Raw genomic sequence first — 26,301 nt, forward strand, 5'->3', positions numbered from 1 at the left:
CATCAACCCCACTCAGCCTTGCACTTGTCCCTTTAACGTCATCTGGCAAGGAAAGGCCAGATGCTCAAAATCACAGGGGATTGCAGGGGATAGTATTGAGACCTGTATGAGGATGGCACCTGAAGGGATGATACCACCTTCAGCTGCCAAAAGCGACTTCTGGGGTCAAGCTGGAGCTCACTTAGGAGTGAAAGCAAACATAAACCAAACTCTTAGCCAAAAATTCTTGGGCTGATTTTAGATAGTAAATATAAATTTAGTTTAGTTGTTTAGAATAACGTCTTCCCCTCATTTTCATCTCTAAAAGGTTAAGCACAGGCAGTATGTGCACAGAAAAAGCTTTCAAAATCAGACACAGTCCTCAGACTGGGGTCTGGAATCCATGCAGTCCTCTTTGCCTGTTGACATGGACTTTAGCACCAGGTGCAGGTGCTAAAGCAGAGCAGTTTTGGATTAGAATAATTGAGGTCCCTTATGGCAACAGCTTAAACTAAAACACCTCCTAAATGTCTCTCGCATATGCTGGAGAGAAACTATATGTGACAAGGTACCTACTCCCAACTCTCCTCCTTTCTGCCTCTGTCCCAGTACAATCAGGGAAGGTGAAAGGGCTGTCATCTCCTGCATGGCCCAAGGGGCTTGCTCTTCTACACAAGTATTCAGTTTAGCGAGCTACTCAAAATACTGCACAGAAATATTAATATTTCTGTTGTGAACCTTAAACTTTAGTAAATGCTTTTCTTTCCACAGTGTGCAGTCTGGACAATACCTGGAAAATATTCAGGTTTTATTTTTCGTTTTTGGAAAGTACAGCCCACATTAATGACCAAAGCATAATTAATGAATAAAATGAATAATTGAAACTGTTCTTATACGTTAGTTTGAAAAATAGAAAGTATTTTATGCTTGAAGGCACTGTGTTTAAAATTCAGAAGTCTTTTTCCGTTTACTTGAAGAGCCAGACTGGAATATACAAAGCCAGGTGCATAGTGCACATCTGAACCTCCATGGGGTGGGCATACAGACGTTTGAGCACATACCTCTGCCTTTGTGTGCAGTTCAATCGTTAGCAAGTAGCTTTAAGTACAACCATGTGCCTTCAACTCCAAATTCCCAGTATTATTCAACTGCAGTTATACATTTTTAATGCGATTATTTGGGGTGCAAAATAGAAAGTTTAAATTTGTGTTTTTAAAAGAATCCTGGGAAAATCTCTGCAAGTGAAATCTTCTTCCAGAAGGGTATTTCCTGTAAAAAATACTGACCTGTTCTCTAGAATAAATTACCATACCGGTGAATGTGTACTTGCTCACACTGCAGAAGGCGAGATGCTTAATGCTACTGCTTGTATATAAGTGTAGTTGTGTTATTTTTCAAAAGAACAAAAGCTTAGCCTAAATAAGTTAAGATTTCTTTTAAGATTGTGATGGAAGGTTACCGTTCTATTTTAAAGTGTTTGCAAAATACAGGATGGCAAAAGTTCAATCACTCTAAATTATAGGACAAGGAAATCCCTGAGTTGTCTGTAAAAGCTTTCGCAGCATGACTTGAAAGTAGAAGGTGTTGAGCTCTGTTCGCCTCAGCAAGGCAGATGAATTCCACAGTGATCCCTTCCCTGAAAACCTCTTCTCGCATCCCCTTACTTATGTCTTAAACCTGTCAGCTTTGACACCCCAGTTTGTTGTAATGAAATGATCTGATAGGAGTAAGATGGCTTCAGGAGGGAAATCCAGGACAAAATGCTGTTGTAAATATTTGTTTCTTTTTCTTCTGGGTACTGTCTTACTGATCACATGGCAAAATCGGCTAAGTTATGTGTTGAAAAGCTTTGAGGGCTCCCTTTCTTCTTCTTTTTATTGTCTCCATGAAAGTATCAATCAGTTCCAACCCCCAAACAACTGGCCAGCTGAGACTGCTATAGCCCTTTTCTTACTGGCCCAGTTTTCAGGGAAAAAGTTGGGATTTGCCACTGCTGTGTCATTTGTAGTGTTTGACACTGAGGCAAACATCTCCTTTGCCCATGCTGCTGATGGCAAAGCGCCAAAGGTGGTTGGTACCAAGCCTCTGTGGCTGGAAAACAGTTGTGGAGTGTGATCACAGTGGGGGATGCATGTGTGTGCTCTCTTGTGTCCGTCAGCAGGCAGGTTTTCTCTCCTCACTTGGCGCTGGTTGGGTATTCACAACTGAATATATGAAGTCAGAATCATGTGCCAAAATAGTTGGATTTCAAGAGCAATCATATTGTGTTTTGTCAAGAACCATAGGGCTTGTGTAGTACTCTTCAGTTAAGCTCTGGAAGCTACATTTTTCTTTGCCCGTAACAAAACCACCTCAGTTTGTACACTGTCAAAGCAACTCTTGCTTTAACCACATGCCTTGTTTTTGTCATACTCTAATCTTCCCTCACAATGTTGCTTTATTTGAGTTTGTTTGATGTAGACAGGAACACCCATGCAGAACCCCACCCCCTTTTTTTCTGTAATTATTTCTGTAATCTTTAATGTGAATATCTCTTGTTGAATCTTTCAAACCCACTTCTGAAATACATAATCTTCTTCACCAATTTGGCATTGCCCTTTCCTCCATTCCTTTCAGAAATGTTTAGAGGAAGAAAGGGAACTATTTCTCCCTCTCAGGGAGACAATCCACTCATTGCTTTGGGGAATAGTTTGGAATAAACAGAGTTTGCACATAGAATTTAACAAGCTAAATAATAGTCCCAAGATTGTTTCTTTCAGTTTTGTCCAGCACCAAGCTTATGATGGATCTTGTGAAATCTCTAGAGTAGTCAGTATCCCCATAGTTCTTACTCACACTTAATTTTTGGTCAGTTACTGGCTTTTTTTCCTTCTGTTTTTCAAATACCAAAGGAAGCATGGTAGGTGGCCCAATGGAAATTTACTTAGAAACAATTCCTTCTGCTGGAGAAACCTGACCTAGATGCACACCCGCATTGATAAGGCTTGGGCTTCCTTGGCCTGGGGTTGGTGAGACCTGAAGATATTAGAGGCACAGTTGTGACCCTCCTGACTGCAGAGGAGGCAGAACATGCTGTTACCAGATCAAAGAGAAGGATTGTTTTTAAGTGCCGTTTGCAATCGCTCGGTATGCAAAGTGTCTGGCTTCTAGCTGAGAAGGGTTGAGCACTAGTTATCCTGATGCAGTCAGAGAAAAATGTGATTTTGCTGAATCTTAGAAAGGTGCTGTCTTCTGACTGTCAGGACCGGTGCTGTGCGTCTGCTGGAGAATGCGTAGGAAACATACATGGGGCATCCACAAGCTTACTGAGGACTTGAACTGTTCTGGTGCCACGTTGCAAGCACAAAATCCAGCCCCTCAGTGAACAAGGCAAGAGGATGTTTCTGGCATGCAGAGTGACCGTATGAAACTAGCATTAGCGAAAGCATCCACCAAAACGCTGAGTGCTGTGCTTTGAGTCCAGAAAAGTGACACCCTAAGAAACAAAGTCTGCTTGGGCATAGTTTGGTGGGTGGCTTGGGAGAAAAACATGGATTGTTTTCTGCCTCTGAAGGTGTTTTGTTTGGTGTTGATGGAGAAAATTGAATTATATTCTAACAAAGTAGCAGCGATAGCTGAGGTTTTTGTGTTGGGGGAGGGTTAGTACAGTATGCTTGTACATTTTGCTTTTCAGAATATTAGCGTTGTTGTGGCTTTTTGTTTCTCCTTTTCAATGGAGGAGGTTGACGGAGAGGTTAGACACCAGTTCTGCCTCAGTGATTCATTAAAGCAGAGCTGGAGGAACGGAAGTCGCCCTGTTCAAAGGTGTGGGGAGTGTTTTATTGTTCTGCACGGTGCTGTGAATGCCAACGATTTTGCAGCTGTGAAAAGGGCTCTTAATGAGTTTCAGCATTTTAATGTACTTCAAGTTCCCAATTGTACAAATTTAAGAAGCTTAGCAATTCAGTATCTCCTGAATAATAGCATTTATTTTATACTCTAAATACACTCGGGGAAGTCTCAACAATATTGCAGGAAGTCTTGGTAATATTGCGGCTCCTTTCCGATGTAATAGCTTTAGAGGACCTAGTTGACTTGAACAGTGGAGTCGGTCTTTTAAAAAACATGCACACACAATTTTTGATTAATGAGCCCCATAATAAATCATTAATCTTTTTTGGCTCAAAAAATGATCTGAATAGTTTTCAAAGTAGAAGAAGTTGTGTATGTTTTCCTAAACTGTCTTCATGATACAGTGCTTGCATTTCAAATCTATCATCTTAAATTTTACAGAAAAAAATAGCCTAACCTAATTTAATTTTTAGAAAAACAGCTCCAAACTCTGAACTACTTGGTTACTGAGGCATGTGAAGAAACATCTAGATAGGAGTACTTCCTCTTAGAATAATAAAAGCACTGTAAAATGACCATGTAATAAGTGTCCTTCTTCCTGAAGGATCCCAAAGTGCTTTTACACATTTTCTATAGTCAATGTGGGTCATTCACCCATCACTTGAATGAAACCAGTCTTTACTGGCTGCACTAAACAACACTTTTTATAGGAAGGAAATCACAAATAACTCTTGCATTTGAAACTCTGGGGAGAATTTGAGGTAGGCAGATTGTAATTGCCCAATTTGGAACTGGGCCAGAAGACTGTGATTAATATACCCAGGCTGTGCTTTAATTGTCCCAAAGTAGTCAGAGCCTTGGTTTCAAGTGTGCTTTGTCTCTGAATAGTATTTCTTTTTCTTCATGTTAATTTTTGAGCTTATAGAATGGGTGGCAGGTTTAGCAGAATTGAAAAGGAGGGAAGTTTTTTACTTACATGGGGCTCAGCAACAATGGGACAGTGCAACGCAATTTTCTATGTGTATCTCAAGTGACAGAAGCTGCTTGTATATTTTGGTTTTAATTCCTGTGTCACTGCATGAACTTCTGATTCAGTTGTCTCCCTCAAATTATTTCCCCTACACTTCACGATTTTGACCTCTTTATTATTTTTGGTCTTAAAATTAATAACAGAGTAAATGCAAATGGCTGTACTCCTTAACTTTTCACTTTCTCTGGGAATTGCTTGATCTTTTGAAACAGTTTAATATCTCAAAAACCTGTGAAAGACAGCCTATCAGGTTAAGTTGGTTGATAAATAAAAAAATAGGGTCATGTAACTTGGAACTAAAGCAAACAAGCTGCAGAGGCTGTTGATGCTTTTCTCAGTGGAGCCAGCCTCATCCCCTCCCTGGCAGGGTAAGGCTGGGAAGCCTCCGAATGTCAAATCCTATCCTGAGGCTGCTGGATGTTCTTCCGTCTGTCACTCCGTGACAGTCACTGATCTGCAGATCCACAACTGAGTCAACATCAGGCTGAGAAATTACTCAGTGGGATCCAGTGGATATTTATTTTTCTCTTGGGGAACCTGAGAGTTTTTAAGGGATTTTGTGAAGATAAAACCAACTTCCATATTTAAAACATGGGGGTGTTTTTTGGTGGGTTTTTGGGGACTTTTTGCACATGGCCCACAGAATACACCGAACATTAGCTTGGTCTGTTGACAAAGTTCTCCCAGCTCAAATTTCCCAGGACTGCAAACTATCAAGTTTGGTCCCTTAAGTTTAAAGTGTTTACATGGCTTGTAAAAATGCACACACATCCACAGCTGTATGTGTTTTACCATGAACCACCAGGAATTGCTACAGTCATGATGGCAACTTCACAGGCAAACTGGAATTCATAGGCATCCACTTAAAGGTGTTGGTGCATGGTACCTTTCAGTCCTACCTACCTTAAGTACTGCATTTCACCTCCTCAAAAAATGGTTGAAGTTGTTTCCCAAGTATTGGGTGATTTTCTGCTTATGTCATCAACTGCTGATACCAGTATCAGCAAAGGTGAGCACTGGCATAAGGAATGTGCCTCTGATAAAACACTTCTAATTTACATGTCTCTCTGTCATTCTAGTTCTTTACCCTAGTTATGCAACATGAGATAACTGAGAGTTTAAGATGTTCGCCTTGTGAGCCTTCAGCTTTTCACTAAAACTAGTTTGAAAACAAGTTGCAAATACAGCACCTGGTAGAGGTAATCCAGAAGCCTAAAGTATTCGGTAGTTCAAGTTCCTTCCTTTAAATCTGTCTTTTTAGTTATACTTACGTTTTTGTTATATTTTAGCTATTTATAAAACCAGAGCAAAACGGCTCAGATCATTTAAGGACCAACCCAAGAGCCAGGTCCAGCTTTCAACATCCTAGGAGGAGAGACCCATACCTCTACACCCTGCTGCAGATTATCCTTTGCCTTTAATTTCAAGCCATCCACTGCATCCAAAATGCCTTCTTTGTAATTTATTTCCAGTCTGGGACTCAAAGAACGCCTGTGTATCTTGTCTCACAGTTTTATTACCACAGTAAGTTCTTAGAGTTGCTTATGATTTATAAGTGAGAAAAAGGATAATAGCCTTCATTTGCTGGATTGTTACAGCCATCACTTCTTACATGAACGGTTTATACATGTATACAAATAAATGTAAAATTTGATTACATGCAGATATATTTAATCACACACAAGCATACCACCAGCTAAGCGCATTGAGCGGCTATGTATGGGGATACCTCCCTTGTATACACAGTTACTCACAGACATGTATGCATAATTGCAGATATGCCTCCTTTCTTGGAAGTCTGGGTGTAGTCTTGTATGTCTTTACACATAGACATCTGTTTACCCAGATCTTCAAAATAGAAAGCATGCTTAAACTGGAATGCACTTTTATGTGTATAATATATTTTGTTGTTACATACGTAATATGGATCTGTACTTATGTATTAAATGCATCATTCCCATACATCTGTGCACACACAGGCACACGCATATACATATATGCATTAGCCACGGCTGAAATACTGTATAGACATAGAAGTTCAGGTAAGCACAAGCCATGGAGAGCTTAATATTAGAATGGGAGTGCATTTTCTCACAGGCCAGCTTAGTACAACATAGCAGATTGCTGACACGTGAGCAGTCACAGCCAGTTGTGTGCTAGGCAGGGAGGCCAAGTCTGGATTTCTAGAAACAGATGGAAAGACAGAGTTACAGGGCTTGGAGCATTTCCTTCTTCCTTTCTCCTCCTTACAGGGCCTGTTCACAGGTACTTGGGTTCAAGCGTTATGCTCTGTCTTAAATTTCAACTTGTAGTATCATTCAATCCCACTTCTGTGTCTCACCAGCTGACTGCAGACAACTGCATCCGTTACTTCATTTCAAATGCGAGACAACTTTCCTTAATGGCCTTCTTGAAGCTCTAATTTCTGCCACAAGAACAGCACATGTGCCCCTTCACATTAGTTTCTTGAGCAGAGGGAAATTCTTTTTTCTCTCTACTGTAGGACCGGGTTATAGCTCCTCATGGCTCAACAAAATTTGCTTTGTAGTTCTCTCTTGATCCTTAGTAGGTGGATAGAACTGGCCATGTTGTCCACCTTGCTATCCTTCTAATTTCAGAGTGGTTTTCTGCTTCTTTCTGCAGAAAATGGTTGACTTTGGTTTTTTTCTATGTGAATATGCAACTGGAAACATTCATTGGCTTGGAAAACTTGAGTCAGCATTCACTGCTCAGAAAACTACACTCTTCTAGCTGATATGAAAGGCAGAAGGAACTAATGAACGGTTTGTGGGAAAACTGTCATGAAGAACTCACGCTTTCCTTGGTTTTGGAAAGTAAGAGAGTTCATAGACTCCTTTCTGGTTCGCTGCCCCACATCTTGCGCAAACGCTATGTTCTTTGTAGATGGAAAAGCACAGTCAAATTCCCTCTCCTCTCTGCTTTCATCAGCTGGCCAGAGAACCATGTTTCTCTTACTGCTCTCCCTATCCTTGATTTTTCCCCCAATAATACAGAGTTGTAGGAGCGTCTACTACTCTCCCCTGGCTTTTTCCAAACCTCTAGCTAACTCATTGTGCCACCAAGATCCCTATTTTCTGTCTATACACAGCATAATATACCTTTAAATAATGCTTTCTTCCACGGTGATACTGAGTTTTTAGTGTCAGGGAAGGGAAGCTTTGACACTTTGCTCATCTGCCTCTCCCAAGCAGGCTGTGAGAAATGACAGATGCCTGGCCCCTCTTCCTTATGTTGTCCATCTGGAGACTGATGAAGTGTCTCCTCTTCTGCTGCTTGTCCAGTGGCCACCATAGGTTATTTATTTGTCTCATGTCATTGCTGTGCTCTTCTTGTTCATTAGTTGTAGCCTCTGCTGCTCCACTGGTGCTGGTCACAGTCTCAGGTTAGCTGAGGCCAGAGCAGGAAGGGAGGGGGTCCCACACCTCCTAGTCCCCACTCAGGCTACCTGCTGTCTAGGCTCTGCTTTTTGGCATTGACTGCAACTGTGGGACAGTGGATTCTCTGGCAGCAAAAACATTGTGGGACAGTGCCAGCACTGCTGGGACTGCAGCCTGCACAGCATGGGACCATGCCTGCTTGATTTGGCAAAGAGGAAGGATTTTAGTCCCATCATTAACTCTTTTTCATTGCTTTCCTGATGTTGGCTCCTAATCTCAACTTCATTTACAAGGGCAATCGCATCACATGGAGCAAAAGTTGCTCTGATGGGCACTGCAGAGAGCATAGGCAGATCAGCTGCTTCTGTTTAAGGGGATTCAGCAGTGATAATCACAGCAATTCAGCCCTGCCTTTTTGTTCTATTTTGATATCTTATTTTTTAAATAAAGCAAAGTTTCAGTTTCTTCACTTACTAATACCATTTCCTCATTTCCATCTGTGACAGTGGAAATTGAGTATTTCAAGGCCTTTTTGCGAACCCTCCTCTGGGAGTTGCTGACTTAGCACCAGGAATTCCACACATGGGGAATATGTGGTATTGCTGTGTCTGTCGTGCTTCTGAGCGATAACCATCCCTTGTCACATTTGAAACATGACTTGGTTGCTTTTTTATATCTGATGCATTTAGGAAAAGTATAAGTATTTCTGCAGTGTATGTTTTGTCAGTTGTGCCTGATCTTAAATGGGAACGGTATTTTTGTCTGTGTTAAATACAGATTTCTCAAAATAAAACTGTCAAAGCTATGTTTTATGGTGGATTTTGTTTTCCTTAAGCGGTGTTTTCCTTAAGCGGTATCTATGTAGATTTTTTTTTCTTGAGTTTCTGTAGTAGTTAAAAGAATCCAGACTCCCTGAAAACTGATGCATCCTCAAGGACTAGTAGGTTTCCATTTCTGGCATGTGCATCAAGATAAATAACTGTTCTCTAGCAGTTTGTATGGTCTCAGGCTAAGTAGACCTCAACCTTTATCCCAACAGGAATTCCCAGACAAGAAAATTCTGACTCATTTATGGTTTATAGGAAGCAATGTAAAACATGACAAAAGAAAGTGTTTAGTTTTCTTCACAAGCAATCACATGGGATCTGTGCACTCCTTGAACATGCCTTTGGGTCAATAGGTCAAATATTAAAAAGCATTATACTGTCCCAAAAAGTCCCTTATAAAGCTTCTAATGCTTTCCTAGTGTGGATAATTTACTACTGTTAATAGCTACATTCTTTTTCCAGTGCAAGTGTAGACAGTTAAATGCTAAGGCTTTGAATTTTGAATGAAGAAGTCTGAGTTTCCTGACTTAGCCCCAACCTAGAGAAGCTTCTGAAGAGAAACACGTAAGTTCCTATTGGTCTACAGATAGACTCAATATTGATAATAATTTAACCCCATGTGCCTATGTAGCATTTCAAATCTCTGTTGTCTTCATTTTGCTGGCAGCTTTGAAAGGAAATATTAAAGTCAAATAATAAAAGCATGATAATCATTATAAGAGATGCATCCATTTGTTTTTTGGCATCTTTATTAATCTGAATATAGTTCTGAAAATATTTTCCAAGCACAGATCCTGATACTGCCAAGTGAGACCAATTAAACTTTTGCTGTAGAATTCAGTTACAGAAGGATCAAGCCATGACAGAGCAAATACTTAGTCCTTAGGGAGAACAGCTGCTAGAAATAGTGGACAGAAAGTCCTAAGGCCACCCCAGCCAAGTACAGGTTATGCATGCATGAAAACATCTGTAACTTGTGCCTCTGCTGCTTTTCTGTAACATCCTATGGCCACTGGAAGATCAGACAGCAAAGCCCTTCCCTTTGCCACATTCCTGTCATTTAAAGAGTCTTACTGCTTCCTTTTCTGAGCTTGAGGAGCAACATGCAACCTCTGCTCTAACACCTGGCACAGTCTTCACAAAGTATATAGGAGGAGTTAATCCATAGTTTGATCTAAATGCTTTAAATCTACCATTCGAGGAACCCAAGTTTGTCCTCTACAGTGCCAGATTCTGTCTGCACTGAGTGTGTGGTATTATTGTATCCTGAGACAGATTAGGGAGAAAACCCGTTGTTTCCTTCCACTACCATTTGTACTAAAAAAGAAGATCTGGAAATCCTGTAATAATTTTACCCATTTACTCTAGAGTCTCCATTGCTTTGGACATAAATCCAGCTTTCAAGTTTCCGAATTTCAGCTTATGCAAAGGAGAACTGTAGAATTCTTGAAACAGTTTTATAGTCTCTGAGTTCCAACTTCAAACTCCTTGTGTTTATGTGAGGTGTTTGGGTCTATTATGATTTTAAGTAGAGCAAAAATAATTGTAAGTTTCTTTTTTAGATGGTATTACAACTGGACATTTTTGCACTGAACATATTGCATACTAAAAAAAAATTGCATTTCAACTAATTAGTGTCACTGGCACTGCAGATCTTTTTATAAGAACTAAAGTAAGCAGTGCTACTAAATACTTACTATTTGTGTGTATCATGTTTTTCAAAATGCCAAATAATCACAAGAGTCCATGATAATGGGATGTTTTTTGTGCATATTTCTAAGATATTTTTTTTAAGAGTGCTCTAAATTAAGCTGTTAATTTAATTTTACTGATTTAGTACATACGGCATTTTAGCTTGAATTAGTTTTCTTTCTTCCATTATTGATAATGGAAAGTTTATACTGTGGCTTGATTTCATGCTATGTCCTCTCTAAAACAAATAATCTCTTCTGTGACCTCTTATTTCTCTGTTTGTGTAAGTATATACATGCACACTTACAAATGCACCCTTTCTGTGGGACAGTATCACATAAAACATTTCAGTGAGAATGTGAATAGTAGGAGTTAAACTGCAAGATTCGTTGACTCTGTGCAGGGGCAAAGGATTCGACTTCTGTCTAAACATTGGTAAGAAAATCCTGGAAAATACACATCAATCAGAATGTCATTAACCCTGTATAGCATAAATCAAATAAACATACTCAATGCAATGTTGTCTAACATACAATAAGATGCTGTCTTAAGTTCACTAGGACACAGTCAGTGACAAATCAAAATAAATAGGTAAGGTGTTCAACTTAGGCTGCAGCTCCTCTTGCAAATCAACCTTTTGGTTCCAGAGGTCATCAGTGAGTTTCTGATTTAGGGTTTATGGCTAGGAGATTATATAGCATTTTCAGAAATTGTTATAGACAGCCTTCAGATAATCTGAGATAATGAATTGATTCTTGCTTAACAGCAATATAAATAGCAAAGCAGTTGTTAAAACAGTGTGAAAGAGAATATGGAGGCAACTGAACACCTTCAAAGCCAGAGTGACACGTTTTTTTTTGCAGGGGTTCAGCTGCCTTTTTGGCTGCAGGGCACTGTGTAAGTTGGAAACTGTGGAAATTTGTTTTTAGGAAAACTAAGAAGTAAGGAGTTCTAAAAATCTCACCTTGTAACGGCAGAAGTATGAAAAATAGAGGGGTTTATCAGTCTGTGATAGTTCTAGTTATGTTTGTATTTTGTCGAAATAAAAGGAGGTACCATGTATCTTATATGATGCTCTGAAAGCGGTGACCATAGCGACTCAAGTCCATATTTGCCACGCAAGACGAAGGGCAAATCAAATCACCATTGGCAGATGAAATGCATGATGGAAGGTTCTGCAGCAGCTCTGTGCTGGACGGACCAATAACAATTTGGTTCCAGCAATATTTAGCTTTAGCAAATGCTGTGCTGTCCATGAGCAAACTTAATTAAAAGAAAGCTGAGTCCAGCTTACACAGCACGGCACAGCACTCTGATAGTTTGCACAGTGAGGAGAAATCATGAGCATATATAAACTGTGAACTCTTTTTGAAGTTCATGGTTTTAATTAAAACAGTACTTATAAATAATACTCTGCTGTGGAGCTGATACAGGTATTTGTGACAAATAATTTCCTACAATACTTTTGTTCTTTTTCTCTTCATAGGTCATAGTTTTTAGGAATCTGCTTGTTTGCAATTTTTTGACAAAATTCAGTAGAGCAAATGTTAGCTTATGCCGTGTTTAAGAAGTAACTGCAAAGAGTGTTTCAGTGATGGCACAGTAAGGCTGTGTGCCTGAATCATCTCTCTCTCTTCTGATTAGATGATCCCAGGCAAAAGGTTTCTAATAGCAGGATTTCTTTTCCTGGGTCATTATAAAGCTCAGAAGTGCTTAAAGTTACTTATGCAAGTAACAATAAAATACTTCTGAAAATCACTGGGAAAATGCTTTTCTTCAGAATAGCACTTATGAGTGTTTTCTGTGTTCACGTGCAGAACCACTGTGTCTTCAGAAAGTATCCTTGTCATTAACAGGCTTTTGACATGACTTGTTGACAATCAAGCTTATACAGAAAGTGCATGCTACAGGTTTAGTTGTAGGTATATTTATAAAGTTTGATGGATTTGACTTAATTATTGCAGTACAATAGTTGCATAGTTATGCTGAGGCTGAATCTGCTGCAGTACTGTGGAAAAACCGCATTGCTAATAAGTCTTGAACCATTGTAATATAAAGGTTGGATAGCGTTGGGTACGGAAGAAAGATAATTTATGAAACATAGTCAGCACTCAGTCTAAAAAGGCACAGTGACTACTGTGAAGTAGATGTATCAGGATGAAAGAGAGATTTAACATCTCGGGATGTTAAATTTTTACATATTGGAGCCTTTTGCAGGCTGTGAAACAACACACAGATTGTTTTGAAGGTGTCTAAGACAAAACAAGCTGCTTTGAATACCCCAGTGTCCTCTGCTCTTCAGTACTTGCCCTACGAAAACTTCAGTGTTTAGACACAGTCTTGGTTGAGGAGATAGCTAGTGCTGCCAGCAGTGCCTGCTGCAAAGAGCTTTGGAAGGACTCTTGACAAGGCAACCAGCATCACTTCTGCCAGTTTCCTTCTACTGTATTGGATTATTGGTACTTAGTGCACTAATAAAATCCATGTAAAGTTAGGCTTTTTTTACACTCTTGTAAGCCTTTTGGTGTGCTGCTCAACAAGAGAGTAAAACCAGCCAAGGATCAATAGTTAACTGGCCATTGATTTAGCTGTCTACACTCTTAAAAACGTGCCCACATAAAGGGAAGCAAATAGGCCAGTAAAAAGTCAGAGGGAACCCTGGCAGCTGCACTAGATTCATTCTGTTCACCTCATGTTACTACAGTGATGGCTCAAAATATGTCATTAACAATTCTGAAAGGCTATATAGTCTGAACCTCTACTATAGCAAGTAACTCACGTGGGTTTGTTAGTTTGTTTATTCCTTCTTTTTATTAAAGAAGCAGTAATGTGAAAAATCTCTAAAGGAGGGCTACTCTCACTTAATTCAAATCAGTGGACCTTCATTGATTCGAAAGGTGCCACACGGGCATATGCGGGCAAGATCCCAGTCCCCAGGCACTGCACAGAACCCCTCTCTCCCAGCCCCGCTAAGAAGGAGAAAAAGGGTTTCATGCCATCGCTTCTCTGATACCAGGAGATCGTGGAGTTTGGGGTGACTTTCTTTTAACTTTCACACCACCAGTCCATATTCATCCTATCTAACTGTGATAGCAAAGTTAGGAGCATCCTGCCATGCTTGGATATATGTCAGTGAAGAGAGAACTTTTCCAAATATGACTTGCAGACATTAGATACTAGATCTGAAGTTAAACACCTGAATTATAAATTCAGTAGCTTAGTATGTCTTAAAACTGGGTATCTTTTACATGTGTGCAAAAATATGCCACATTAATGTGAAAAAGCAGCAGGAATAAATGGAGGAACAATAGAAGACTGGAGGAAAAAATCTTCCGATTCAGGTTTTTGGTGTGTGAACCCAATCAAATGCATATCAAATCTGCTTTCAAATGAATGTTTGTTTCAGACGTCCTGGAAAGTTCTCATGATCTGCAGTACTTAAAAAGTAAATATCAAATAATAAAACAACAGGAAGAGATATTGAATGTGAATCTACTGAAAGTATTACATGCTTCCTCTAAATTTCATTTAAGTTCAGTGACTTGTAGAGAATCCAGTTTAGAAGTAATCTAATAAACAGAAGATGAGACTGATGCTATGGTACAACTACAGTTTTCAAAATACAGAGTAAACACTTGAAAATTTACGAAATGGCATATAAGTGTTTCCATAAAAATTATCTGTTTTCATATAAGTGGTTCCACATAAATGACTTTTTCCATTAAAAGCATAACTATTTTTATGTTGAGGGGAGTCAGAAGTTCAACCTAGATCTTTAAAGGAGAGAAGAAGTTACGTACATAGCCTGAAGATGGCCATTAGGTAGAGATGAACTAGTTTTGGGAAAATACTAATTGAGGGTGATTTGAAGCTTTGTCTAAAATGTTCAGAAAGACAGGACCATGCTTCTAAAAGTGAACTGTAATATTGATCTGTGTCAATGTTAATATGATGAAGTCTCAATTTATTAAAGTATATGATCCATTAAGACAAATATTGATTATATCTTTAAAAAGAGGAGTTCAGAATCTCATATTGATCCACATACAAAGTTATATTCCCAGAATAAGATTAGAAAATGAAAAAAGGAAACATTTGAACTAATAATCAGCGCTTAACTTCCATGAGCAAGCTGTTCTATGGAAAAATAATTTAGGTTTAATAAAAAGAATTGGTACACAGGGTTCCCAGATAAACCAAACACACTTGGTTTCCAGCCCTACTGAGTTACAGGAAGTTTGAGTTCCTTTTGGGAAAAAAATAACGTATTCAAAAACTGCCCACCCCTCCCTACACATGTGTCTTTAAAGCATGCATTACTAAATGTACTACGTAAAGAGGCTCAGCTTCTTCTTGCACCAGCAGGAATTGTTCTTTCAGCTTTTCATGCATTGGTTCCAAAGATTATCTCAAGTTGGGAGGGAAAATCCCATCTGAGAGTTGCCCTTTCTTTCAAAAGTGGCTGGGAGGGTCCAACAAAGCAACCAGCAAACTTTGAGTTGCAGCACACCCTCCGTTGGATTTTATCCGTTTCAGATGATGTTGGTGTAGTGTCTTTCAAATCCTCTACATTATAAACTTCTTTTGCCTCCTTGGCACAGGCCTTGGGAGCTGAGTGACTGGCCCAGTTCTTGCTAAAAGGCAGTGACAAAATTTCTGGCTGTTTCCCCAGTACAACTGCTCCTGACTGCTGAACTCCAGAGCCCTGTAGCAGGATGCCTGCTGCTGAATGCTGAAAATGCTCTGAGCTAATCAAAAACTTCATTTAGATCTAATGTTAGTTTGCAGTATCCACAATTTTAAACCTTCCTAGCTGTGGTTTTGACCAGTTTGGGAGTGTCTATCAAGTATACCCCCCAGCCAAAATGGCCTAACTGCAACATATACATGCAGCTAATGCCCCTGGAGCCCACAGACCAGAGCAACTGACGTATTTGGGCTACCACGATGGTGAAGCAGGCTGGGGTGGGAGTTGCAAAAAGCCCTGACACTGGTCTGGAGAGTAGCTTCAATTGGCTTAATTACTTTTTTGTTGTTGTTGTTGGCCGATTCTGTGGCATGCCATGTATCCACGCAGACCAGCCCGCACCAGGACCCCAGAATGAGCTCAGTCTAGGGTGTGAGGCTGTGTCGGGATTTCGGAGGATGGGGGCTGACTGGATGAGTTCACCCCTGTTTCTCTGGGGCTGCAGTGCAAGTGTAAGCTGTACTTGGAAAATGTGACCCTCTTTGGGCTGTCAGATGGAAGATCCTGGGTAAAATGAACTTCAGCAAGGACGGCCAGAAGCAGGCTTTTGGCAGTGCCTTAAGACTGCGCTTGCAAGTTTGCATGCCTTGAGCATGATGCTTTTGCAGCTGGTACACACAGCAGGCTCCACAGCTGCCTTCCTGCTCCCTTCGAGAAGGAGCAACTTGGCCTGCTCTTGTACCCGTTAATTAGCTGCATTTGGCACAAGGGGTCTGGGAAAGGCACTGTGGCAAGCCCTCCACCACTCCCAGCAGCCCACTCTTCCTCTGAGCCCCTGGAGCAGCAGCCAGCTGCAGCAGCCAGCCCTGGTCCCCCTGGGGTGACCCTTCTCACACCTGGGGGATTAAACCTGAGAGGCCGCTGTGCTCTGGGAAGACTGTGTCGACAGATGTGTAGTTCTGCTGCTTGGTGTCTCTGGTGTGGTCTGGAGGGGGAAGCGGGACAGGGACTGCAAAGCCCAGGTGGCAGCAGGGGCTCTGCTTGGCTGGTGGCCCTGATGAGGTGGCTCTTAAGTTGGCAGCTATGGAGCATCCGAGGCATGGTGCTGTTGGAAGTGTTTGTGAGGAGCATGTAGCTTTCTGCCACCCACCCCTTCTGTTCCTGTCTAATATATTGGGGGCCTAAGAGGGTAACACAGTTCTGAAGTGGCTGTATCACACAAATGACTTTCAGCTCTCTCATTGATGACTGGTCAGTCAGTCCAGTTTGGAACCGGACACAATAATAAATGGGATTTTAGCATCCCAAGGTGGGAAGTAGCATTTTTTAATTCCTAGTGAAAAGCCACAGAAAGAATTCAATGAACAAGAGGGAGCCTGGGCCACACTGTGGATCCAGATACCACTGTCACCACCAGTCATGTAACCTTGGGATGTGATCCTTCACTGAAGGCATAAACCTAACTGTCAACTAGTTAGGATTATGAAAGGCTAGTAGTTTACGGGGTGCTTGGACTTAAGGTTCTGGTTAGGCTCATCTTGTCAACAAATAGACACATTTTGAACAGTAGGACGCCTGCCTTGGACACTGAAAAGCTCAGCAGTTACACGGCCAAGGAAGCGAGTATGTCACACAGGAGCTTGGGGAATCTGAGATGAAAAGGCTCGGGCAAAACAACGAGCATGTGTCAGCACCTCCCTGCTGCAGAGGGGATCTCTGCACAACTGAATCAAATCACAAAGCGCCCCGGTGTCAGAGGTTGGGAAGGGGGAGCCGGGCTTGTGAGGGTAGGTGGCTGTGGGGTCTGGCTACGCTGTGGCAGGGCAGTCGGGCTCTGCACTGCTCCCATGAAGCCTGATCAGCCCCAGGCTTTGTTGCTGGGAAGGTATTTCATCTTATTTCAGTTTGTGTTGTGAGATATGTCTTCTGTAGGCTGTTATTTTTCTGTAAGAGAAAGGGGTATTTCTCTAAATGTTATATTTGTATAGTAAGGAAAAATAATGTGGAGTTTTTTCCTTTCTTAGAAAACACTGTTGTGTTGTGGAGGTAGCATGAGTCGTCTCATCTGTCTCTCTCTGCTTGCAGCTCTTCTTTATCATGTTGAAAAAAGATAGGCTTGGTAAATCCTTGTGAGAGAGTAACTATGGTCTGCTAGTCTTTCATTCATCCTCAGAGTGTAGCTAAACTTTCCACAGATATTTAAAACAATGGCATTTAATCTCTAACACGGTTAAAAAGCTTATGTGTTCCGACTCCAGAAGTGAGACACGTTGGTGGCGGTTCTTATTTATTTGTTTTCCGCAGCTTGAAAACTGAGTAGTCGAAAGAGAAGTTCTCATTTTAATATTCTGTGGGCTTCAGTGAAAGCAAAGGCTTTTGTGCAGTTACTGATGCATAACTTCGCTTTTTTCTTATTAGTCTGTCCTTTGGCTATGGGGAGCTCATCTGCATATTTTTTCTAAATATTGGCAAGGCCTCTCAGTCCCTGAGCACTGATTGGTTGATTAATCAAAGTCCTTAACCAATCAGTGGGTAGAAGTTTGCATAACAATGTGATTATTTTGGAAAAATTATGCCTATTGAAATTGCAAATGTTTCTACTTCGATTTGTTTCTATAATGTCTCTGCTTTAACTGCATCCATTGCTCACATTTTCAAAGTACCTAATGACGATGAAGATGCTTCCTAACTCCTTTATCTTTCTTTTTTTTCTGTGGCTTGTGTGGGTGAAAAACAAACAAAAAAAGTAACAAGCAATAAATAATTTGCACACAGAAAAGGGGAAAAATGTGGAAAAAATAAAGGAGAAACAGAATGTATTGGGGTTTTGTTTGTTTTTCCCAAAGCTAAAAGTGTGATCTGAAGCTCGTATTCCTCTTTTTTCTTGCCTACCTTTCCTCCAGGACTGTTTGCATGATTTTCCTTGCATTGTCGATACTGTACCAGTTCTGACCCCTCACTAATATCTTTTGGTTATTGGAGAGGAGCTAGCTTTTGGATCTGTATGGATGTAAACTGAAGTGAGACAAAGGAAGATGATGCAGGGAAAGATGACTGCAAAGAGAAAGAACATTTTTCTAGATTTGGGGTTTGTAACTTCAGTTTGCAGTAAGTTCGTTCGTGTGTGTGTGGCTTTTCTCTCTCTGCCCCTTACTATAAGGTCTGGTAAGAACTGTGTATATTTTTACGGACAGCAGCTTGAAAATGTAACTACTTTGTTCATTTATTTTTGTTTAGTAAAATAGCAGTGAATTCAACCTGCGTGGTAATGTGTTGTTTAGTGGGGTAATGGGTCTGTAGATGCAAAGCTAGAATGCAATGAGCATTAAGCAGTATGTCCAAAGGCAAGTGTTCACAGCTCTTAGGTCAGAATCCAAATTATGCAGTAAAACAGTATTACACGCCTTCTGATTTTGGACCCTTTGGAGTATCCATTTGCAGCTTTTCTTCTCGTCCAAAAGGGCTAAAATTTCCCTGGAGCCTGGGGTAAGGGAAGCTGAAAACTCTTTGGCTTCTGAGTCTGGTATTTAGCTACGCTAGACTTTGCTTAGTCATTCTCGTTCCTGCAAAGATGGAGCGTGTGAATCACAGCTAAAAACGACTTCTGCTTCCATTTTCGAGGCCTTGAATGTGCAAGGCAGCGATAGAGCAGACATCTTGGTTTTGTCCTGTCTTCATACATCTTCTAGAAATAGGATGTGTGATTCTTTGTGTTTGACAAGACATATCTGCACTGATTTTAATACAGTGTAATTTGAAACTAGTTTAGTTAAACCAGGGCAGATGGCTGCAGGACTGTGTGTAGTTTCTTCAGTGTAAGGTTGTGGTACTTTTGCAACATTATTAATCTGGTTTTAGGACACCTTGTAGGAAAAAAAAAAAAAGGTAATGCTCTTGTCATATAAATCTCAGTGTTGAGTAAGTACAAATTAATTCTGCCCATTAAATGTGTAATGAAAAAGAATCCAAAAATCTGTCTCAGAAGACTTTGTCAGGTAAGGTATTGTCTGGCTTACTTCACGGCATAGAGATTGTATCTTATATTTTTGGTTATTAAGCATTAGATAAAATTATGTAGGCATGCCTGATCCAAATCAGGCTTCTACTGACAGGTGATCAGATATTATGTAAAGCTCATATCAATGAAAATGGAACCAGAGCCATGAAAATTTGCAAGGGCTTAACTAAATTGATTTAATGTAGTCAAGACCTGGTTGTCTGTAGTCAAGGTTTTTATTTACTGCTTTAATACACTTGTTTTACATATGGCATCTCTGCCTCTTTCATGTTTCTTTGCAGTAGTTTAGCAATCAAGAATAGAAGTTGGAATGGTTGCCAAAATGGAAGTTTAGCCTGAAAATCTGAAATAGAATGAGAAAGCTGTCTTAAAATTTATTTTCTCAATTATTCATACTACAGACTTTAATTTTATAAGATATTTTAATTCAGTCTGAGAATAAACATGTGACCTGTCTCACTAGGACCTTAGATAGAACTGCAGAACCTCCCCCCCACCCAGTTAGGTCTTGTTGCACATTATTAACCAAGACATTTCTGATGAGGAGAAAAAAAGAAAATAATACTATGGAAAGTGCTCTGTGTTTTCAACCAACCTTGCTCATGATGAACAGGTTGAATGGGAAGTCTGCAGGCTGAAAAGCACATCTGCTTAAAACATGTGTTGAGTTTTCTTTCTGTATTTATGTTAACAGTGAGCACATTTGTGGAAATCATGTTTTCTTCACAATCTGTTTGCTAAATTAGGACACAAGCCCGAGAACACTTGTGCATGAGAGTAATTTTCTATAAATGAGTAGTGTCACTGAGTTCAGTAAGAGCAGTCATGCACAGAATTAAGCACATGCATGAGAGTTTGCAGAAATTTGGCAAATATGTTGCCGTCATGAACAGATTGCCCAGCTTTGCTTCTAATGCAGCTATAAATTCTTGGCTTGGTCCTATTTTGAGTAGCCCTTGTTGTATGAGCCATAAGCTATTCTATTGTGCTAAGCCTAACTGAGGATATTTCTCTTATTTTGTCATAGCAACAAGAGCAAGATCCCACAAATCTATACATCTCAAATTTACCTGTTTCCATGGATGAGCAGGAACTGGAGAATATGCTGAAACCCTTTGGACATGTCATTTCCACCAGAATATTAAGAGATGCTAATGGAGTCAGCAGAGGAGTCGGCTTTGCCAGGTGAAACCTTTACTCTTTTCTGATTCATGCACAGTTTTTGGCTTTGGTCCTTTGCAAATGCTGCCTATTCCATAACTCTGAAACCTTATAGCTATGGAAAATGAAGAGCAGCACCTTGCAGAAGGATGTCCATTTCATTGCTCCAATAAATAGTTCATTGTGTGTATGTATATGTAAATAAAAATGGCTAGGAATAGTGAGCTATCCATGGATTATCAAGCTTGGATAATAACAAATGTCCTACAGCCAAAAGCACACACTTGGTGAAGAAACTGTTGAAATGTTTAGCAAAGATTTTGCAACAGGGAAAAGTAAATTTAGCAGTTGGAAGAGCAAAGGCGAGGAACTATAACTGAAGAGTCACAGCTTCCTTGAAAGCTGCAGGGAACTCAGGCCTGTGAGAACTTGAGAAGAAATATTTGCATATAACAAGCCCTGTTGGAGCAGTCAGATATTTTAGACAGAATGGGCAACATATTATTACCATGTACTTCATTGTCAGTACAGATAGACAAGTTTCCATGTTTACTCTCAGAGAATATTTACATTGATTCTCTTCAGCTTGAAACATTCTTAAATCAAATAGTTTTCTTTTGAAAAGACAAGGAATAGAGAGCTATATATAGAAAGGTATTGTAAAAGCAAATAAGAAGACAGATTTGCAATTGTGCTGTAAATCAGTCTTCTGCTTCAAAAGAAAAGGAAAAAAATCCCAGATCATTGTTTCTACAGAATATTCATAACATTGTGCTTTGTAGAGGAGGCAAAATGACTTAGTCATCTTGTGAATGTCTTTGAAATATCTTGGTATATCATGGCACTTCTGTTAGTGTCATAACACCACTGAGTGAATTGGGGTACTGTATGATAAAAAGGTAGCTTGCAAGATAAGTGACATTGTAGTGTTACCTTTGTCCTTGATGTGAAAGATCATCATGCGCGAAGAATGTTAAGATAATATTGTCTGAATTCAAAAGGAAAAAGGCAAAACATTTATGCTGAAAGATGACTGTTCCTTACGCATTCTTGCAGATAACAACATGATTTTTTCTAGCTCGCTAAATAAAGATCAGTGTAACTCACAGATAAGCTTGCATTTTAAAAAATTGACTTTGCTTGTGGAAATGTATTTAATTAACATATTTCAAGAAACCTTTAGTGATCTAACATGAGGTTTGTGTAATTCGCCATGCAGACAACAGAGGGGTAAAACCTTGGCTCCATCAAAGTATACAGCCGGTCTCCCATTGACTTGAATGTGGCCAGAGTTAATCCAGGAATTTAGAATTATCGTTGAATGCTGACTCTCGTCTTTGCAGAACTATCAATACAGGATTTAATTACATGACCATCTGACCTTCTTCTTATAATAAAGTGCTATTTGGTATCTTTTCCTGCATGTCAATCCAAATAGATTAATTTGTTTAGCTTTGCTTGTACTCATGAATGTTTCATTCTAGTGTGAGCACACTACAGTGTGAGCACAGGCTGAGTGGGTATAAATGCAGTACAGGTAGAGGATAGCAGATATATTTCAGTCCAGATAAGATTTCATAAGTTCAGACAGCAACCCGTGTAGTGATCCTGGCTATTACACATTCTGACCTGGGGCCTTTTATCTGAGTATCTTGCCTGCTTGTGGAATGTGCCATGATGCTTAGCATAAGCTCTTAACTGGGCCACAGAAGCACAGGAGAAAAAGTTAACTATGCATACACTAAAATGGTCCAATTTTGAAATGTTTCGAAGTTATTAATTAAGCTCTATGATGATTAAAATTACTTTTTGATTCTGCCCAATTATGTGAATACTCGATCTCAAAATAAGTATATTCAAAAAGCAATCAGAAGACTTACAGTAGACAGCTATTGTCAGATTTTTCTCTTAAATGGGTATGATTAGCAGTTTTATAGTACTGCAGGTGGCTACTTAATCATTTATAACCTGGGTAACTTCAAATGTTCTTGGATCAAAATTATCTGCTAATGTCTGGCCATGTTGGAGTTCAGCCTCCTTTAAAGTATGCATGTACAAAGCTAGCTCTCTTTTTTAAGCTGTGAAAGCATTTCCTCTCTTTTGCATCCCTCAAAAGCAACTGAATGGATTTTCTTGAAACTTTCCAGAGCATTTCACTGTGGCTTGAACCCAACTGTGCCTAGGTTTGCCCCAGGGGAGATTTTGGGGAAGAGAGTTATGAGAAAGGGGCCAGAGAAGGGAAACTTCAGACTCCGACTGTGGCTCCACAGAAGTCCATCCAGTTGAAAGCAAATTGCTGTAACTTCTGGACAACCACCTCTGCCTTGCCCCTGGCCTGTGTTTTGTATTTCAAAGCCATGCTACCTGGCTCCAGGCTCTCCATGGGAGCTGGCATTCTACAGGGCTCATGTTGCTGTTGTCGTTTGGCAGTGTGGGTTTCTGCTGACACTGGCAAGTAAACAACAACTGACACTGGAACTAAACACAGCCTATCACAGAGCAGAAAGAAATTAGGAGGAGGAGGAGGGGGAAGAAATACTTACCAGAAGTAAGGAATTGGAAAAAGGAGGTAGATGAGAAGCTCTGAGTTCAGTCTGTTGTAAGATTGCATGTTGAAAGAGGGAATGACACAGTGTTGCCCTCATACAGGATTTCATCACAAGATTTAGGGTTGTAGGTGTTTCCTTTAAATCCCCGTTGCTGGGAGTCATCTAATGACTTCAGCACCTGAACTTTCATTTAAAAAGTGTAAGTGGATTACTCAGAGCTTAGAACAAAAGCATAGTCCTTCATCCTCGAAAAAAAAAGCCACAGAAGCCAGATTTTAAGACCTTTTTTGAGATATAATTCTAAAACTGATCTCTTACGATTTCAGTTTTGCAATGTTGTTGTTTGTGTGAGTAAAAAGCACATCAGAGGTAGAAAGTGAGAAGGTCTTTGAAAAAGGCTGGAATTACTGGATAGGAAAAGGTGCTGAGAGCATGGAGGGAAATATTTAACTTCATCCTGAAGATGTGTTGTCACTTCCGAAGACATAAGTATATGTGCTGGAAGACCCGGCTTTCCACAGGCCCATAAAGGGTGAGTTCCGGATGGTAAGGTGGGAGAAGATAAAGAAATAGAACAACCGTAGAGGCACCAAAGCAGCAGTGCTCTTTTGCTAAATGCAAGGAGGCAGAGAAGTGTCAGCAGCATCAGGGGATAAAGAACGTCCAGGCAGTTTAAGGATGCATTTACAAAGAGGGAAAATGCTTTGTTCTTCCTTATTCAAGGATTTAATTGAAGGCAGCTGAAAAGGTGCTAAAAATTTAGCTTGAAGAAATCCATCATCTGGGACGGTAGTGCAGGCTTAGATATTATGAGGATCATTCCTACTTTCTGTTGGAAGAATGATCAGTCACATCCTACATCTTATCCAGGAAATTGTGTTATAATTGGATATCTCAGATGAAACTGGAAATCCCAATCATGCCCCAAAGACTTTGTGTGATATCTGTAAAATATTCTAATGCCTGTGGTGATAAATTTCCTTTGAAAGGCTTCCTGAAAGGGGCGCACTTCATCATTGCAGGGTGCTGGGGAGGTCTGTGGGAGAATGTATCTTTGAGAGATTTCACATTTCCATCTGACGTTGCAACCTGGACCAAATTTAGGTAGATTCAGTATATCCCTAAGAAAATTGTCAGGCATGGAGCTGCACTTTCACCAAACTCCAGAGAGAGACAGATGGGGCAGGATCTGAGGACAAGTATCAGTTGGACCTCATAACATGAAATAGAATGAAGCCCTTAAAGGTGAAGAGGGACGCACAAGGGAAGTTAGGAGCCATCAGATAATTTGGCTGAGCAATTTTCATAATCCAAGCCCAAAGTACTGTGAAGAACTCCTTGGGATATGGAAAAGGGAGCAAGGAGGCATTGGGATATACCTTGGGAGAGACTTACCAATATCACCGAATCAACGAAATAAAAATTGCATTTTGTCACCCCACAGTAAAATACCATTCAAGTACTATGTAAGTATCCTTCCTATAGATATAGTAATATTAATAATACTATGCATACATGTACCACACTCAGCTGAAAAGTGGAGTAAGTGTTTTGTAGGTCCTTTTAAGTGGCAAAATGCAAAGAAAGAGTTAGAAACCTCTAACTTTTTTATTTTGTTTGCTGTCTTGTAACTTAAAATGACCTTGCAAGATTCACCCCCCAAGCGACATTTTACAACGAAGTCATAAGCCTCTGAAAACAGAAATTTATGATGGAAATGCTGACAGTCAGACAGTCAAGTATTGCACTGCTGGCGGGCACCAGTATAATACTTAACCAGAGACTGTGAAGACAGTAGCATAAATCAGCCTGGGTCTAGGTGGAAATGACTGTGTGTTCATGCTATTCTTTTCCAGTAACGTGAGAAAATTTGTCCAACACAAACTGTCATAAAAGAATGTTATGATGCTCTTCCCAGCAAACGACCAAAGTCAAAAGATTCTCAATTAGCTGTCTGTGTCATCTCAGAGAAAAAGGAAATACCAAGGAGATGCTGCTGTCCCTTTGTTACAGAGCTGGGGCGTCTGTTGTGAGGCATTTACCCACTTTGTTGTTGAGAGTTTGGGCTTCATCGTTGTCTTTTTCCTACCTTGTTTTTCTGAAGGAGCTTCCAAGGGGATGCTTTTATCTGCCTTCATATGTTTTTTATTAAATTTATCTCTTGCTTGTCTGCATTTTACATTTCTTAAATTTAGTCTTTGGAAGCAGCATTCAACTCTGCAACCGAAAGGGCGCAACAGAAAAGGGGAAACAAGATTTTGAGCCCCAACAGGATCATTATTTATAGAAGGATTTGAGTAGAAGTGAGTGTGCTCCAGTTTCCACTGGAGCAAAATGAGAGAGCCAAGCCTTTAATTTGTATGCTTTTTTCCTCAAAGGAAGCTGTGCATCCTTCAGGTTTTTTCAGAATACTGTAGGTGTCAGTTATATTGTATTTCTTCTGAAACAAAGAGGTTTCTCTATGGAGAGCACCAGAGCTCTGTGCAGAGATACTCAGGCAGCTCTTAGCAGTCACCATGCTGCAAGGTACAGTATAGACCATATCCCCCGAGAAGAGGAACCTATCCTGTCCTCACTGGAGTGGTTTCCGCAGATTTTGTATATTCATCTGAGATAGTAAGGAACCTCTTGTTGTTCATGCAAACAGGATTGAATATGAAGAATATACAGGCGAGACATGTTGGGAAAAGATATAATTTAATAATTTATGCGCGATGATGAGATCTTGTCAGAATTAATATCTCTTCCTAGGCTGTAAACGACAAAGGGAACAGTTTTTCCAGCATAAAATGGATTCAAACCAAAAAGCATAAGCATCTTGAAGCAATCTCTTACCAGCTGAGAAGTTGGGGACATAAGATACCGAAGTCAGTTACAGAAGAAAAGAAAATCACAGGTCTTAGCCATATCAGGGTCTTAGAATACCAGGAATTAAACTAGCAAAATAGATTAAAGAAATGAGTGAACATGTTACCATAGAAGGATGAAGAGTAGAACATAAGGAGGTGCTAAGAAACCTTATGCTGATCTTGTAGCTTTAGAGTATTAAAGACCTGATGATCTTTTTCCCTGACTTCTTTTATATCACAGGCAGTTGAAGTATTCACAGTTACCTAATAATGAGAGAGT

At 40.0% G+C, this 26,301-nt stretch overlaps 1 protein-coding gene across 3 annotated transcripts in view; it reads left to right on the forward strand.

Moving 5' to 3' along the window:
• RBMS3 (RNA binding motif single stranded interacting protein 3) overlaps positions 1-26,301 on the forward strand; it is a 448,215-nt gene that overhangs the window by 271,713 nt on the left and 150,201 nt on the right. For all 3 annotated transcript variants that reach the window (XM_074900571.1, XM_074900573.1, XM_074900572.1), the window contains exon 5: positions 20,490-20,647. In XM_074900571.1, coding sequence (XP_074756672.1) covers positions 20,490-20,647 — 158 coding nt within the window. The remainder of the gene's footprint in view (positions 1-20,489; positions 20,648-26,301) is intronic.

This window comes from Athene noctua, chromosome 2 (genome assembly GCF_965140245.1).
Source record: "Athene noctua chromosome 2, bAthNoc1.hap1.1, whole genome shotgun sequence".
NCBI classification, from domain to species: Eukaryota; Metazoa; Chordata; class Aves; order Strigiformes; family Strigidae; genus Athene; species Athene noctua.